A 17,053-nucleotide genomic window follows, 5' to 3' on the forward strand; every position below is an offset into this window, starting at 1 on the left:
CACAGGCCCATCAGCGACTGATTGCAACATATCGACTATAGTCTCCCAGCCCGCGAGACCCTCGCATTGCACTGTCGCCTTTGTTGTTCCACCAGAAGGAAGCGCCCCCGCGCCACACCTTGATTCGGCAGACTCATCTGACGAATAAACCGACAGCTCCTAGCTGCGGTACCCAGGGTCTCTTTTCCTCTCGTTCGTCTGCCATCCGAGCTGCTCCTCCACCTCTTCTCGCACGCGATCGATCCCTTAGACCAACTCTGCTTGGCCCTTACCTGCAGACGTCTTCTCCTAGTTCCTTCATTCCTCATCGTGAAGATACTCTCTGTGGCGAAGCACAGATGCCTGACCTCGCGATCCTGTTGTAAAATTCTCTCGCTACCGAGAAGGCTAGCCCCCCTTAGATGCGCGTGGGAGTCCAAGGCGAACATCGGCGCTTTGCTGCGATTGTTTGTGGTACCGACCCACCAGGAAAAGGTACTGGACGAAAGAAGGAAATAATAGCCTGCTAGCATTGTAACCTGCTAGCATTGCAACCTGCTGGCATAGTAATCTGCTGGCATTGTAATGTGCTGGCACAATAACACGCTGGAACTTTCTAGAAATAATGACCTGCCGCTTAAGCAGATCTGCCCAGAGACATTCCCCGCAAGCAGGTCTGCTTGCGCCAGAATCCGCGTACGCAGCTCTGCTTCGCCTATTTTCGGCTTAAGCTGCCAGATGCCCATGACAGAATGTGACCAACCTCCCCCACTCTCATCCGGTCGCTCCATTACGACAACCCACAAACCGCTCCACGATCATCGACCCTAAATTGAAGCTATCCCTCAGTCATAGTAGAGTCCCGTATGGAGTACTGCGGGCCTTGCGACCAGCATTTTGGAACTCCGAAGTCCCTTCAGCAGCACCTTGAGAGCAGTAGGCACTCGCAAACATATTGCTCACGATGCAAGAAACTCTTCCCACACGCTGGGGCCAAGCAGCAACACATCGCCCACTCTCGCCAGCACCATGTCTGCCACAATTGCCTCCAGAAGCCTGATTTTCGCAATGAGGATGAGCTGGATGAGCATCTGGAAATGAAGCACAGCATTTGCGTTCCCTGTGATCTCGCTTTCGGCAGCTCGAACCAGCTCGCTCAGCATGATGTTGCTATGCACAACAAATGTGAATCGTGCGGAACGTACTTGGAATCCCCGTCGAACCTGAAAAACGTAAGTCTCGTTCAATATTCCTAGCTAACTTAGTACATAGCTAACTCTCTCAGCATCGCAAAACCCATGCTGAAAAGACCGTCGAGTGCCTGGGATGCTCGAGGGCATTCATCTCGGACTCGGCAATGGTGTTGCATCTCGAAGCTGCATCATGCGAGTCTGGTGCGGATGAAGACTTCGTCGCCGAGGTGGCATTCGCCTGTTATCAATCAGACCGATACGTTAGCAAAAATCCCGACTTTGACTTTCAATGCCCTACTTGCGATACGCTTTTCTCGTTCATGAGCGGCCTTTTGCAACATGCTGAGAGCGATGCTTGCGAGGAGCACTTGGGGAGGAACACGGCGCTAGGGAAATTTCTCCACTACCTACGACTGCGCCTGAGGGAACTGTGATGCACGCCTTTGACCATCCCCTTTGTGATCTAGACAGTTTTGTTCTTAAATTTTATCTTTATTGTTTGTTTACCGCACTGCCATCTCCTTGGCAAGCTCAAACTCCGCACCCTGTACCGTACCTTGATCAGTTCGCCGCCGCTGCCCCTTGCTTCCTACCAAACCTTGACTTCTACTACGCGCAACATCTGCAGCTGTCACCTGCACCGGCAATGGAAAGCTTTCATTCTGTCGTGCTCCATTAGTGACGGCCTTGCTACGCCTTGATGGGGATCCTGACTCTCTCCTCCTCCGAAAGCGGCTGAGCTTTGTCAGTAGACTTGAACTCGTATTTTTCGCCCTTGCGACGAATGCAGATGTAGACCTCAGCATCATATCCCTGGTGAACTTCGAACCCGTTCTTTTTAAAAGTACACCATCTTTTCATGAAGTTTTCATTACTTCGGTCTCTCTTATTTACCTTGGTGTTCTTATCAACAGCCGTCGTCAAATCATACAGGGTAGCTCTGCGATCAATAGCCATCGTTGGAGTATGGAGCTGAAGAGGCTGGGGTGGCAATCCGGATGCTCGAGGCAGGTATATGTACCTGGCCAGCTTGCTTTGGGTGCCAGAAATGGCACCCAAAGCTTTGTATTGTGTTTCAAAGGGTCTATTTCAAGGTCCAAGGGTCGCGCTTTGTGGTCCTGCTTTGTGGTTCTGCTTTGTGTCAGGTAGCTGTTGTCGGCTTCCTGGTATCTTGAATCGGACCCCACGCTATTTGTGGGCCGGCTGGCTGACACCTCCGACGGCCATAGCCATGCCTTGCCCTGAAAATGACGTGCCGCCCTTGGGGTCGAATTTGTTTGCCGCGGCCAGGCTGGAGCGCAGGTGTGTCGACAGAGGGTATACCTCTAGGCAGCAGCGGAGGCCTCGGTACCCTGCAGTCTTGCGCAATTCACCAACGCGGTAGCTCTGTACATTAGACCATCACTCACAAAACGAAGCCCAAACGTCCAATATGAAAGCCTTGAGACGACCACCAAGACCATCGACACTCGATCACCGGTCGGCGTTGTTTCCCCACGCCTCAGGTTGTTGTTCTGACGGTGTTGGTCAGCCGCTAAAATGGCTCCCTTGGCCGGATTCGAACCGACTGCCTCTGTGAGGAGGCCCAGGCAAGAACCCATCGTACACCCCTCTCGGCACGAGCAAATGAGTGGCGGCGATTATCCGCTCAAGTAATGTGCTGCCGCCTGAGGCACAGCATCTGTCAACGCATCTGCGCCCTGGCCTCGCCCCAGAAAAGATGGCTCAGGCTGTTGGAGCATGGGGAAAAGGATGCTGACTACCGCTACCGTGCCATCAATTTGCCGATATTGTACCGATGAGCCCACCCACTTCTGGCTCGAGTCTCCCTGAGAGCTTCCTCTCTCCACTAAAATCCCAGCACAACGCGACAGAAGAGGCGAGCCGCCATGACAGATCAATCGCGATCAATCATCAAAGACCACCCGATCGGCGATGGGCTTGACTCCTTCCATGTCTCGTTTCAATCGATCTGCCATGAAAAGGGCTTCTCACGTTCTCCTAGCTCGCTGGACCAGCTTGACCACGAAGGTACGTGATCAGTTCTTTTTACAACGTCCTCCGCTGACTCCAGCAGGCCTTCAAAGAGTCGTCTTAGCTCTCTTGTCAGCGGTGCAAACCCTTCCAGCTGCTCGCCTCCTTCCTGCTATAGCGCGCCGTGGCACACTCTGAAAGAGGAGCTTGGCCCTATGTATGTGTAAAGACGTTGACGAACTATACAGTAGAATATCGCTTTTGCGTCTCTCGCTAATGGGTGCACACCATAGGGCCACCCAACCGCCAAGTTAAAAGCACGGGCAGGCTCAGTGTCTTCTAAAATTAGCCCAGGACTGGTCATGCTAAAGTTAGGGCGACAGCGCGCTGCTTCACCAATGGCAAAAAAAGATCCAAGACTTCTAAATTAAGCTCCCTAAGACCACTCTTCTGTGTCGGTCCCTTTCTTTCTCAGCCGCACCGTGCCCTACCTGTCCTGTATGGCTCGAGGCATTCGTGACCCCGTTGAGGGACTGGAGTCTCGCCCACATGCACGCCATTTGGTGCCAACATCAGCCCAAGTGGGTTGCTGCAATTCGCCCAGGAACAGCCGCGCGAGAGCCAGGGACAGACAGACGCTAATTTTATGGTAGTAAGATCCAAGGGTTCTAAAATTATCTTCCAAAGACCCGCTCGGATTTATGCCACCGTCTCTCCTTGAACAAACCTGTCGTTGGACTGGTTGACAACCCTCTCGCCTCCTGAGAAATGACGCAACGCACGCAGATGGTTACACAAATGGGCTCGGGACCTCGTGATCCACCCGCCCCCACGCGAAACACCGTCACCGTCCATGACCGTTGTGATTGCATCGGAAGCAAAAGGCTTGCTATCCCCAGTATATACCATGGCGGTTCGTAAAGCTCTTTATTCTCCACCAATCCTATGTCCGTTGGCAAATAGCTCCGTGCCTCCCTGCCCCATCCTTGCCCCCACAACCAAGGCCTTGCTCGCGTCTTCCCCCGGATCTCGTTCGACCAAGGATTGACTGTGCGTGATCACCACGATCCAGCCGACCACCGTCTGCGATATGACGCCGCACCACCTGATTACAGCCGCCTGGCCCGCCTTGTCCAGGTTGTCAAACACCTCGTCAACGAGCACGTAGTGCGCGCGGTGTGCACTTCTAGCCCGCGCTAGCTGCAACAGTGCGAAGAAGAGCGCTAGGTCGACGCGCTTGCGCTCGCCACTTGAGCGCTTGCTATAGGCGAGCGAGGGGTGAATAGCAAGGGTGGGACCGAGAACGGATCCCGAGAGGGATGTATCGATCATATCGTCGGCGGACTCAGAGTCGAACAGTGAACGCAGCATCCCCGTTGCCATGTGCGCGTGGCGCGTGTCATGGTACAGCACCGTAAGGACCTGCGCGAGGAGTGCGTTGAGCTCCGATAATGACTTCACGAGGATGTGCTCGCGGAAGTTGGCCGTTGCCTTCGTCGTGGAGCTGGGCGAGGAAGACGAAGAGGCGCGGCAGGTGCGCTTTGCCAGGGCGGAGGACCAAAAGACGAAGAGCTCGCGATTAGCGGCAAGCTCTTGCAGCTTGATGGCCAGCGCGTCGTATTCCGAGCGTAGGGAGTGCAGAGATGACTGCTCGGTTTCAGCCAGGCACTTGTATGTGGCTGCGTCGCGTTGCTTGATCGTGGCCTGTTGCTGCAAGGCTTCGCATGCCTTTTGAGCCCGGATGACCTGCGCAAGCTGCTCGCTAATCATGATGGCGTGGTTAGTACTCAGCTTTTCCTCGTGATTTAGGCTCTGCAACCGCGACGTGCTTGTCTTGATGTCTCGACGGAGACTGTTAATGGCCGCTTCCTGATCATGGTTTTGGGTGCTGGTTGTTCCCCGAGGGCGGTCCTTTGGAGTCCCGAATGTGCGCAAGAGGCCCCTAAAGGTCACCAGAAGGACGCGGAGAATGGAGGTCTCTATGGCGTTAAAGAGTTTGCGCAGGCCTATGGGGTGAGCCGCGGTAATGGCCTCGAGTCTTTGACTGAGTTGCTGCTGTAGCCAGCCTTGCCATGATGTCGACTCGGCATGCTTCTGTTCCTGCATCTGGGCATAAGAGCCCTTTAGCCGTTGTAAATTCTCTTGCTCGGTGTGGATTTGATTCTGCAGCGCCAAAATCTGAATGCGAAAGTCCATGTTGAGCTCGGGGGCCTGGGTTCCTTTGCTTGCATGGTGTTGAATGGCTGACTCTAAAGATGCGACAGCCTCCTCCGCCTCATCTTCGAGTCGTTTCTGTGTCCGGTCCAGATCTTCGAGCCGTAGTTCATTGTATTCTATCGTCCGGATCAAACCTTCTAGCTTGCCCTCCACCTTGTTCACGTCGGCGTCGATGTCCTTGAGCAGTAGCCTCGACACCTGCTCGCACTGATCTAACATCGACAGCCCAAGCGATGTCTCGATCAGGTCGCGCCGCTGCGCTGGCGTCGAGTTCAGAAAGCTCGCTGCACTCTCGTGGCTTAGCACGACCGTCCTGACGTATGTCTCGTAGTCGGTGCCAAGCAGCTCGTTGATGGCCACCTGCGTTGTGCGCGCGTCTGGGTGCTCGAGCTGCGGCTGCGGCTCGCCATATAGTGAGATGACGACGCGGTTTCTGTGGATCTTGTGCTTGCGATACCGTGCAATGGCGTATCCGTTGGCGAATTCCAGCTTGACGGAGCAGTTCTTGCCTACATTGTCGTTGACGACGTCGTTGGCCGCTAGCCCGCCGCGAATGCATCGCCCGAACTGACACCACGCCATGGCCTCGACGAGCGTGCTCTTACCGGAGCCATTGTCGCCGACCAGGAAGGTCAATCCGCGCGGGAGGTCTTGTCGGAAGTCAATGTTGATGGTGTTCTGTACGCCGAGGAAGTTGGTGATTGTAAGCGTGCGCGGCTCGGCGACGAAGACGTGGGTAGAGGGCCCTGCCAGCTCAGTGGCGGTTCTTGTGCCGACAACTTGAGATGACCTATCGAGGAAGTCTTGGTAGTTAACCTTGTTCTCACTATCCTGGTCAGCGATCTCGCGGGAGACTTGGATCATGCGTTGGCCAACCCGCACCAACTCGTCCCGTCGCAAGAGAAGAGACTCGTCTAGATCCAGCGACTCGACATATTCACGAGCCTCCACGGCGAGGTCGAGTCTCTCGGCCCGAGGTTCGGAGCCAGGGTCAGAGCCCGAAACACCGTCGGTGGTTATGGCTAGATCCGCCTCATCCCTGGTGGGATCCTCTAAGGGCTGGACAGCGGCATCGCTCGCCGGCACCGACGCGCCGAGACCACCGGATGAAGATCGGTCGGCGTGCAAAGCAAGACCCATAGGAGTCCAACTCCGCACGCTCCGCACGCCCAGCGAGAGAAGCTTGTCACGAGCCGTGACATACTTGAGATGGGTAAGCTTGCCGATGAGCATGACATGCTTGTCTGTCACGGCACCCTCGTCGACCTGGCCGCTGAGAACTTGCTGTAGGTCAGCTGTTATGTAGCCGACGGCATGCGGGTTGATGAGTAGTTCGTGCTCGAGTGTCTCTGGATCGAACAAAACGACGCCCCGCTGCTCGTCGTAGAGGTCGGCCCAGTTTAGCTGCAAGGGCGAGCCTAGGTATGTGATGCTCCCTTGTAAATTGACCTTGTTGCTGCCGGATTGTTCCTGGGTGATGGTCTGGTGGCTGTGGAAATGCCCCGTGAACGTTCGGGCCAGAGAGGCAAACCGATTCGGGCCCGTCAAGCCGCGGTGCGTAATAGAGGTCGCCGCGCGAGGATTGTCGACGCCGGCACCGACTACATGCCGCTGCGTGATAGCCTTGTTGATTGCGAGATGGGCAAAGGCAACCGTCCTGCTCGCCTCGTTGGGGCCTAGAGCAGCCACGGCCTCCGTCAGCTCGTTCTGCTCCTCGCGAAACGGCAGCAGTAAGACGCGTCGGCCGTCCCATTCGTGGTGAGCGACGACGCTATGCAGCAATACGTACGGGGCCAGGCGTTTGATATTGACGGCGTCAAGGGCTGTAGTCTGGTAGTCGCGACGGAAGGCGAGGTCATGGTTGCCGAGCACGATATGAACTCGCGGCACGATGTCGCTGAGGAGACTAATGAAGCGGTAACACGCAGACAGCACATGCGTCGGCTGCATCGTGCGGCTCGTCAGCAGGTCGCCGCACACCACCGCCCGCCTGACCTGATTTCGCTCCGCCTCCGCAACGATCCACTGCGCTGTCCGCCGCACCCGATCCAAGTCATGATGCTTGAAGTGGAGGTCGCTGAGAAGCAGCCATTGCACCGTCCTGGCAGACGGCGCTCGCATGGCTCATGGTGGCCAAAGGGGGGGTAAAAGATGCCATAAAATGGGGCGTCATGGAAATCTAGGAGAAGGAGAATTGCGGGGGATTGAAGAGTAGGATACTGTCCGGGATGATGTCACCGACGGTAATGCACTGGGAGATGAGGTTTTGTGCCGAGTTTGACCGACTGTGGCTATGTAAGCAAGGGGAATGGTTCCCTTAAGTTAGGCTATGGGCACGTGATCAGTGAATCACAACGCCAGGTCAACAATCTTAACAGTCAGAGGGGACATCGGCCACAGTTTCTATATAATCAAGAATCATGGCGTCTTTTCCACATTCCAAGTCCAACAAACATACTTTCCATCACGGTATACCTCATTCTTCTAATAAATGCCTGCCTGAAGTCACGCCTAGAACGTAACACGCGTCGTAGAACGCAGCACGCGTCATCGTGCCGTCCGGTCCCCGGAAGGCGACAAAGCCCAAATCCCCTTGCCTGATGACAAACGTCGCCGGGTCGTTGCGCATCTTATCCGAGAGCGCCCCCAGCGTCCTCTCCACGAAGTGGTCAAGCTCGATATGAGCGTGAGCGTCTTGAATGCGCGACTTGCAGGGTCCCGCAAGCTTAACCTTGGATGTTTTCTTGTCGCCAACGCACCCCAGATGATGTCAGAGGCGTGCTAGCCCATTAATTGCCCTCTTGCCTGTGAACACCAGGGCGAATAACGCGCCCGTGCGGGACATGAACTAGGACAAACAAGCTGGCACTGGGCTGGTGCCTGATCTGCATGCAGGCCAACGGGTCAGATTAGCCCAGGAACCGGTGCGCTAAGTTTCAGGGGTGTGACTGCCGGATGCGTACGTAACAGGGACATGCCAAATTTATCCACAGGTGAACAGGCTACTCGCTTCCTTGCTCCCCCGCGCATCCCACTTCGCGGCAATGGTTGTCAGCTTCCGGCCCGCCCTGTCTCCCTCCCTCTGTCTCTGATATGACCATTGTCACAAGCTATCCTTGTAGAAAATTAGGGCCAAAGCGAAACTAAACAATGTTTTTCTTATATCTCTTCTATATTAATAGGACTGCTTTGCTTGAGCCTAGTTAATGGACTTCTTATATATAACTCTTGATTAATTTCCCGCCCCCGTTTCTTTCCCGACGTGGAAACTTTTAGGCCACTCTTCTTATCTGTAATATCTGTAGCGGTTATGAGCACTGGCAGCGGGAAGCTTTTGTTCTGCCGTGCTCTGTTAGTAGTAATCTGCCTGTTACTTAGGTATGTTCTGACCTTTTCCTTGTCTGATAGCGGTAAAGCCTTCTTAGTAGACTTGAACTTATATTTCTCGCCTCTCTGATGTATGTATATATATACCTTAGTATTATAAGTCTAATGGATATTGAGGCCATTCTTCTTGAGAGTGCTCTATTTCTTCTTAAAGTTTTTATTGCTTTGGTCTCTTTTAGCCCCTTGGGCGTACTTATTAATTACTATTGTGAAAGGTGACGAGGTAAGAATTGTGATCTAGCCTAGGGGCGGGGTATAAATAATTAATTCTTCTTGCTGTCGCTAATTTTAGTAGATTCTATATTGGTGTTATTAGCTTATAGTTTTGTGTATCTAGGGACTTATTTTTGGTCCCCTCTTGAGTTGTACTTGGCTAGCAAAGTGGACCGGGATTATATAGCTTTCCGCTCCCCCGTAAAGACGTCGTATGTGAAGTACCCTACCTGACGGTAGGTATATGACGCACTTTGCGCCCTTCATTTGAGCTCTAGGGCTGTGATGCGCCTATGTTATACTTTGGAGGGGTTATTTCGTAGAGGCGCTCTTCCTCCCGGGGTTCTCGAGTATCTACCGTAGGCTTACTCTGCCTAGCCTTATCAAACAGTAGATAAGCAATTCCTCTGTCTTCTGGTAGTGAATAGTGGCAGAATAAGCCGGACTGCTGGAGCGATGTAATCTAGCTGACTATCTAAGTTGGTATGGTTAAGATAGTCTAAGTATGACTGGCTTCTTCCTCGCGGTATATTGAGCGTGGAAGGTTTGAGAACCGGGGGTAGTAAGTTATTGGTCCTATCCTAGAGGCTACTTTTCTGCTTGAGCTGCTAAGTCTCGGGTATTTTCTTATCTAGATAAGAGTATGCTATCGTAACTAATACGAGAATTTTTGGGCCACGGATCTGACATTGAATCCGGCTGTAATAGAATAGGTCCTAGTTTTGGGACCTCGCAATGTGCTAGGCCAGGCTATGAGATAGCACGTTATGTCCTGGGCCAGTTTCTAGGATAGGATATGATATCATAGCACAGAAATTAGGATAGTGCATGGTGGTATATCACAGTGCCTGGCATGGCATGTTTAGTGCTGGCACATTTAGTATCACAGTACATTCAGTATCCCAGTATAATTGGTACCACAGTACATTTAGTATCCCGGTCTATTCCCTCACAGTGCACTCAATATCACAGCACATCCATTCACAGCATTACTATCCCAAAACACGGTCCCAGCCCTATTGTGTCAGACTCGCCTGCAAGGACTTCGCCTTAGCAATAAACACGTCCTTCTTATGCTTTCCTGATACCTATTTCCTCTTCCGATTTCGTCGGTTGACGTTGACGGGTCCGAGAGGTTATTGAGTACGGAGTTCCGCTAGTATCAAATCTATGATTATATATCTGCTAGTGCGTTTATCGTAGAGCACGTTACGTAGCTTAGCATCGCGGTGGAGGACTCTATGCTGATATAATCGACTGAGTGCTATAAGAATCTTCTTAATAATATCCGTATTGACTTTTCTTAATCCTTTTAATACTGGTCGCCCGCCATAACTAAGGAATATGAAGTCTTCGTATACGCCGCTATTGAAGTAATAGGGCTTGATGAGGTTAATAACACCGAGGTAGACCGGAATGAATTTCCCCTAAAGGTCCCGGAGATGACTATATATCTTGTTCTCGTAGAGTAGGTGCTTAGTATCCATTGCCTCTACCTCTTTCGCTATAAGTATATAGCTATGCGACGAGAGGTAGAATTTAAAGAGTAACCCGCGTGAACTAGATAAATAAAGCGGCACGTAATTAGTATCTTTTCCGCGATTAACTGCTAGTTAATCCTATGCTAATTAAAGAAACTCGCGCTGGTTAATATGCGTATTGCTATGATCCGCCGAGTTAGGGCATTTCTAGTCTATTGGGCTACTAAATGTGAGCCTATGGAGATACTCGTGTATGTAGTATAGTCGATCTTGAATGTTTGGTCGCACGTTGGTGCCCTCCTGCGAGGCTGCGTTTCCATCGTGCCCCTGTATCTCGCTTAATCCGATGCCTATTGATATAGTAGTCGAGGCACCTCGGCGATTAACGCCTGGGTTTAGCGTTAGGCTTGGGCTCTCGTCGTTATCGTCGTCGCTGTCGTCACCGCTAGGTTACTGCGCCCCGTCTTAAGGTAGTAAGTATCGGGAGCGTGTCTAGATTGGAGAGCGTATAAACCCTTTCTATTATTACGCCTTATAAGTAGTCTCGCGTCGCGGCTTCTAATCTATTTCCGGGATACTTCGTAATATATCTTTATACTCTATGGCCTATATATTAAGATGCTTAGTAGTATTATGCTAGGCTTAATAGGGTAGCGGCGATTAGATAGCCTAAAGTATAAAGGCAAAGGCTTATGTAATAGCAGTGCGATAGAGCTGAGTCTCGTTATTATCTTAGATGTCTAGGCTTAGTACGTAGACGGAGTAGTAGATATAGGAAGGGTCATCCGGGATGCGGAGGAAAATATATGCCTCCCTGGTGTTGATGTACCTATACTGGATCTCTTTGCCTATTATATAGGAGAAGAGCTAGGTCACGACTATAGTGGCAAGTTGCCTGGCTGCGAATTTATATCCCTTGCCCTCCTGGTTGATTATATTATGATCTGGCTGGATCTCCGAGACTAGCCTAGTAATGATCTCGCCGCGTCTTAACTTATATGGCGCCTTATACTTAATCGCAATAGTAGGAATATTTTGATCGTTAGAGGTCTGGTATATATAGAACTGATCTCCTTGGTTGCCCTTCCCCTGCGCCTTTTGCCGACGTCGAGTTAACTGGTTAGGTAGTCTAGAACTAACTAATACTTGCTCTATTGATTCGGAGAGGGAGTTATCGGTAATACCGAGGTTTATATGGCTTTTAAAAGTTATTATTTTATTAAGGCTGAGATAACTCCTTAGCGACGAGTCGTTATATATCGCGTCTATTAGCTTCTGGACGGCATTTTCCATAATATCTCGCTCGCTATTTCGGAGTCTAATCTCGCTGCTGACCGGGCGAAGCAGGGATCGCATATAGTCTAATTGATATCGAGATGGAAAGGCGGCTTGGGAAGAAAAGGAGGGACTGAATAAAAGCTTATCCTAGATATGTTCTTATTCCCTTGTGAATATGGCCCACGGGATAATTCGTTGAGGATAAATTCGCCTAGTCGGGTTTATCGTGTCCCCTTGTGTCGTTAAGGAATGGTCGGTTATTATTTCGATAGCAAGGCTAAGCGAATGGCATGTCTCGAGATATGGTTGGAGTGTCAATAGTCGCGATGCATCTGCGAGTTTCTCGGCTTCTTCGCGTCGGCGTTGCTCTTCTTCGCGTCGGCGTTGCTCTTCTTCGCGTCGGCGTTGTTCTTCTTCTCGTTGGTGTTGTTCCTTGAGGGCGCGACCTTCGGCGGCTTCACGTCGGCGTTGCTCTTCTTCTCGTTGGTGTTGTTCTTCGAGGGCGCGGCCTTCAGCAACTTCGCGTAGGCGCTGCTCTTCCCGTAGCTGCTCTCGCAGCCTCTTAAGTTCTCCCATGGAGGCTGATGGATTTGCGCAAGAGGGAGCGGGTGATCGGCGTCGAGAACTGGTTTGTTGTTTTGAGACGCTGGATAAGGGAAAAACATCGGGACAACAGAACAAGTCCTATCCAGAGAACTATGTTATCATAAGCGGGTCGGTCCATATAGCCACATCGAGGGCCGAAATGTGGGGCTTGCCTAAGTCCGGTGTCGGGATTTTCAACTCACTCACATATGATCAACCCTTGGGCCAACCCCTGCTGGAAGCGCTATGTTTATAGTTACCTTAATATATAATAGATGGTGTCCTAGAATGTATTGAAAAGAGGAAGACTAGACAAGGTCATTTTAGAATAATTATTAGGCTGCAGTAAGGGCAGCACCTATTTTGGCCGTTTCATTATTGCTGCATATCTAATATATCTACGCGTTCTTATCTGTCCTTTAGCGCTTTAGCCGCTTAGCCTAATTCAGGGACCCTCCACTCCCTTGATGACGCGACCTCCCGCTGATGCGAATAGGTTGCACCGTTGACTTTGTGCCTGCGTATGTAAGCCCTAGAGTGTGCTGGCTTTTGCTTGCACGCGGTGCCTCGTTACTTCAGCGGATTCACTTACGACTCAGCCGATCGTCGTTCGCAGCATCACTTGCTGCAGATCCCTGCACTGTTATATACTTCGGCCATCGTGCTCTAGCGTAGTTATGCGCATGACCTCTCACCCAAGATGTCTTCGCCTGCCTGTTTTCGGGAACACGAAGTTAGAATGAGAAAGCGGTTTTGCTCTATTCTTAGGAACGGAGTGAGGTCAGGAAATAGTATTCCTTTGTTCCTGGGAACAAGGAGAAGTCAAGAAATAGTATTGGTCTGTTCCTGGGAACAGAGTAAGAACAAGAAAGCAGGATTGCCCCGTTCCCAGGAACGGAGCCAAGGTGAGAAAGCAGTATTCCTCTGTTCCTGGGAATAAGGAGAAGTCAGGAAATAGTATTCCTCTGTTCCTAGGAATATAAAGAAGTTAGGAAGCAGTATTCCTCTGCTCTTAGGAATAGGGCGGTCATCGGATCCATATTATAATCGCACGCCCCTAATTTAATAAGCAGAACGGCTATTTAGATATCGAGAGGAATAACTCGGTAAAATACTTTGAGAATATAGGATTCTATAAATACGTCGATGAACTATAGAATATCGCTTTTATGTCTCTTACTAATAGGTATATATTATACTAGGGGTATATATACTGATGTACCCCTGGACTCTTGGTATCTATATGTATATCACCTTATGGATATGATATCTTCTAAAATTAGACTAGGAACCGCTACGCTAAAGTCAGGGCGGCGATAATGCTTTATTGACGGCGAATAAGATCTAAGACTTCTAAATTAAGCTCCCTAAGAGTACTCCCTCGAATCCTTAGCCGCAGCGTGATCTATCTTAAAATAGGCACGAGGGATAGGAGGGATTTTAACGCTAAACCTCTCATTATTGCTAGCCAAACGCCAAATGGCTAAACCCCGCTTACCGGGCATAGCTGCCCGGGAATGGCGGCTGAAACCGAGTAGGAATAGAACCTGAACCTGAACCTCTTATTATTACTTAGGGAAGATACTAATAGAGCCGCAGAGCATAGTTGCCCGCTAGATGGCGCTGGGCCTATTTGTTAATCCATATAGCTTTTCTCCTCTGTCCGCATAGAGCTAGATTGAGGCTAGCTACTTCCCCCTTATCTGTTATCTATATCGATAAGATAGTACGATAGGCATCGGTATTTTAACCATCTGTGGATCGCTGGCCCGAAAGGAGCGTATCGATTAGCCTCACTAATATTCATCTGTTACGTTTGAGGTTCTAAATACGGAGGTCGTTGTTATAATGTAGAATAGAAATAGATTATTAAATATATGTCTATAAGTTTTATTTTATGCTACTGTGTCGCTTAATTGCTCGTATGTTTTTACGGCGCTACTGATTCCGGCACGGGCTATGCGTAGTGGCGATCTCGGACGTGCACTTAATATCTGTTGAAGTATAAGTCTTAATAGTCTTCTGGGGGTAACCTATTTTTGTTTTAATAATATCATAATATACTCGTTACTATAATATACTTAATATCATAGTATAGATTATACTATATCCTGCGAACTAGCCTAATTTCTGGCCTTATTAAATGTGGGATAATTAGGGAATGGAAAGTCTTTTGGGAATGGGCTCTGGGGTTAGGCTGGGATGGGAGTGGGTCGACTAATGGCTATGATGTCTTGAATAGATTTATATATTGATAGCTGCGAGGGCAAATAGGACCTGGTAAGTTGTAGACGTAAGATTTATAGCTTTATCGCTATGAGAGTATTATATAAGTATATACCTTGTTTCTAATTAATAATGCTCCTAATATTACCTCGAAGACCACCGCTCTGCTCTTGCCTCTTGGTTTTATTTCTTAAGAGTTATTATTGGTCCTGCCGGCAGTAGTAGTATACCCGTTTGCTTTTATATTAAACCGACGTGCTAGACGGAAGCGCGTAAAGCGGGATCTTATCGTTTCTAACCATTAGAATTCCCTATCGTAAAACCCACCTACAACCCAGGCGAATAGGTTCTATCGCTATAATATGAACTTAGTCTACGCCGTGGGAATAAAGTTATGTATGCCGGTGTACTTGAAGAACTTGGGATAAAATCCGGCGTAATCCTAATTAATAAACCATAGTTACCCTTCGCGGTCGAGAATAATATTATGAGGCGCTAGATTATAATGGGTAAAGATAAATGGGTAATTATATGAAAATACCGGTCTCGGGCAGGTTATATGCTCTGCCGGTGTCTTCTTAATCTTATGGCGGAGCGAGACAAAATTGGCCTAGAAATTTAAGAAAGTATTGACCTATTGAAAGGTAGCTCTAGGTGGTAAGCCGAAAGAATCTTCGAGAAAATATAACCTGTATTTGCTAGTTGCTAGTGATCTAGATGAGGTTAAAATAACCGACCTTAAGCGGTGGATAATGTGACGAAGTTGGAAGGTAAGTTGAAGGCTTATTATCTAACTAAGCTCTAGCTACGCTATATTAAGTGTTATTCTAGGAATCTGATCTATAATGTAATAAAACGTATTATTGACCTGGATAATTTATTAAATATGTGGGATATAGATACTAAGCTGATATATGAATTTTATAGATTCCGCAGTATCCTTAAGCTTATCCTCTGTATAGCCCTTGGCCAAATACTTGGAAGATAGTGGTATAATATTAGAAAAATTAGGTAAACTGGGAAGAGAAGTGATATGGCCGGCAAGTTCTGCATCCGTGTAGGTAAAGAGCCTTATGTCGTCGAAGTTTAAGTCTATTTTAAGTATAATTTAAAAGAAGAGAGTGGAAAAATAAGATTATTATAATCGGGATCTTAAAGGGATGCTAATATATAACCGATAATTTTCCGAAAGTTATATAGCCATAGATCGCCACTTATATGGCGATAAAATGAAAGGATACCTTAGCATTGATCGCATTGTCTTTTTTTACTTAATGCTCTCCACGCAACGGCAATCACACAGCTTTCAAATAGGTAATCAAATAATACATAGCATCGACATGATATCTCACGAGATTCCAGGTTGTAAACTTATTGTCGCATAACATTCGTGTGACCGGATGTAACTATCCGGTTTCACATCTGGCCTGTCGCATAATCCTAACGACATGAACTTAAATAGCTGTGCCCGAACACATGGCTGTTCGATTTCTTTTGTTCTTCAGATAATTCTCATCAATCGACTGGTGCCACCAATGATCCCTGCGGAACCAATTGTCTGACACTTATTAATAACCTCCGACCTATCCCTTCTGCAGGTCCTCCTATTGCGGCATTTCCTTTCACTTATATCGTGTCCTTTCTTATACGCCGTCATTCGAGTGAGCAAAAGGTTCCTTGCCTGACTTCTTGAATATTATATCCCGAAGGATTAATATAATAATAAGATACCGCGCTCTAAGCTTAACTAGTACTCTTAGGTTTAATAATACCCTATTATTCAAGATGTAAGATTAAAGTATAGACCTAAAACCTATAACCTTCCCATTTAGGCGTGAATGTATATTTCTAGAGTCTATTGCTATTGATTAGATTAATAATATCCCTAACCTTTGGTTTGCCGATAATATTAAAGGATAGCCTATAAATGGCCTTGTTGGTGAATCTATATCTCTTTGATGAAATTTTAATCTTGCCTTATAACCTATTAGAGCTATAGCCTAGGGCTATATCTATCTGAACCGAGTGAGTTAGTGATATCTCTAAGAAGGTAGCCTAGTGGTTAGTAGGCGGATCCTCTCTGTCCCCTTTGTTATTCTTATTAACATAGGCATAGATATATATCTATTTTACTATTCTTCTAAGATTACCCTTATTAAAATTGTCTTAGTCTTAGTTGCGATTTATAGCTACCTCGTTATAAGTATTATAGTTAATTATAATAGTGTCTATGGTGTTACTTACCTTTTAAAGGGATATGAGGTAGAGACTAAGCGGTAGAGAAAATAGAATTTTACTTTAGGATTAAAGATAGTAAAAAATAAACTAAGGGAAAAAGGAGTATCTGCGAGGCCTTATATAGCCTCTAGGCTCGGGTCTCTTTACTTCGAGTCCTCGGATAAAACGCATATACTCAGCTAGTTAGTAGCTCTTTCTATAATAGTAGGTAAGAGCGCTTAGGTAGGGTAGCATGGGTTATGGCCGTCTATTAAGGCCTAGGCGCCTATGATACCTAGGCCA

The 17,053-nt window shown here is 48.6% G+C and overlaps 2 protein-coding genes and 1 pseudogene across 3 annotated transcripts, besides 1 other annotated feature; 1 reads left to right on the top strand and 2 right to left on the bottom strand.

The window, feature by feature from the left end:
• The first annotated feature begins 836 nt into the window (after window positions 1–836).
• NCS57_00678400 lies at window positions 837–1,606 on the top strand (annotated as a pseudogene). Its single transcript has 2 exons — window positions 837–1,211; window positions 1,265–1,606.
• Window positions 837–1,606: a sequence feature.
• Window positions 1,607–4,073: 2,467 nt separating this feature from the next.
• Window positions 4,074–7,484, bottom strand: NCS57_00678500 (AAA-23 domain-containing protein; the record flags this gene model as incomplete). The annotated part of the gene is made up of 1 exon (XM_053056660.1): window positions 4,074–7,484. One exon carries the CDS (start codon window positions 7,482–7,484, stop codon window positions 4,074–4,076), a length of 3,411 nt encoding a protein of 1,136 aa, XP_052912855.1.
• A 4,552-nt stretch (window positions 7,485–12,036) lies between these two features.
• NCS57_00678600 (uncharacterized protein) lies at window positions 12,037–12,387 on the bottom strand (the record flags this gene model as incomplete). Its single annotated transcript, XM_053056661.1, has 1 exon — window positions 12,037–12,387. One exon carries the CDS (start codon window positions 12,385–12,387, stop codon window positions 12,037–12,039), a length of 351 nt encoding a protein of 116 aa, XP_052912856.1.
• Window positions 12,388–17,053: the final 4,666 nt, after the last annotated feature.

Source organism: Fusarium keratoplasticum, chromosome 5 (genome assembly GCF_025433545.1).
Source record: "Fusarium keratoplasticum isolate Fu6.1 chromosome 5, whole genome shotgun sequence".
Classification (NCBI taxonomy): Eukaryota; Fungi; Ascomycota; class Sordariomycetes; order Hypocreales; family Nectriaceae; genus Fusarium; species Fusarium keratoplasticum.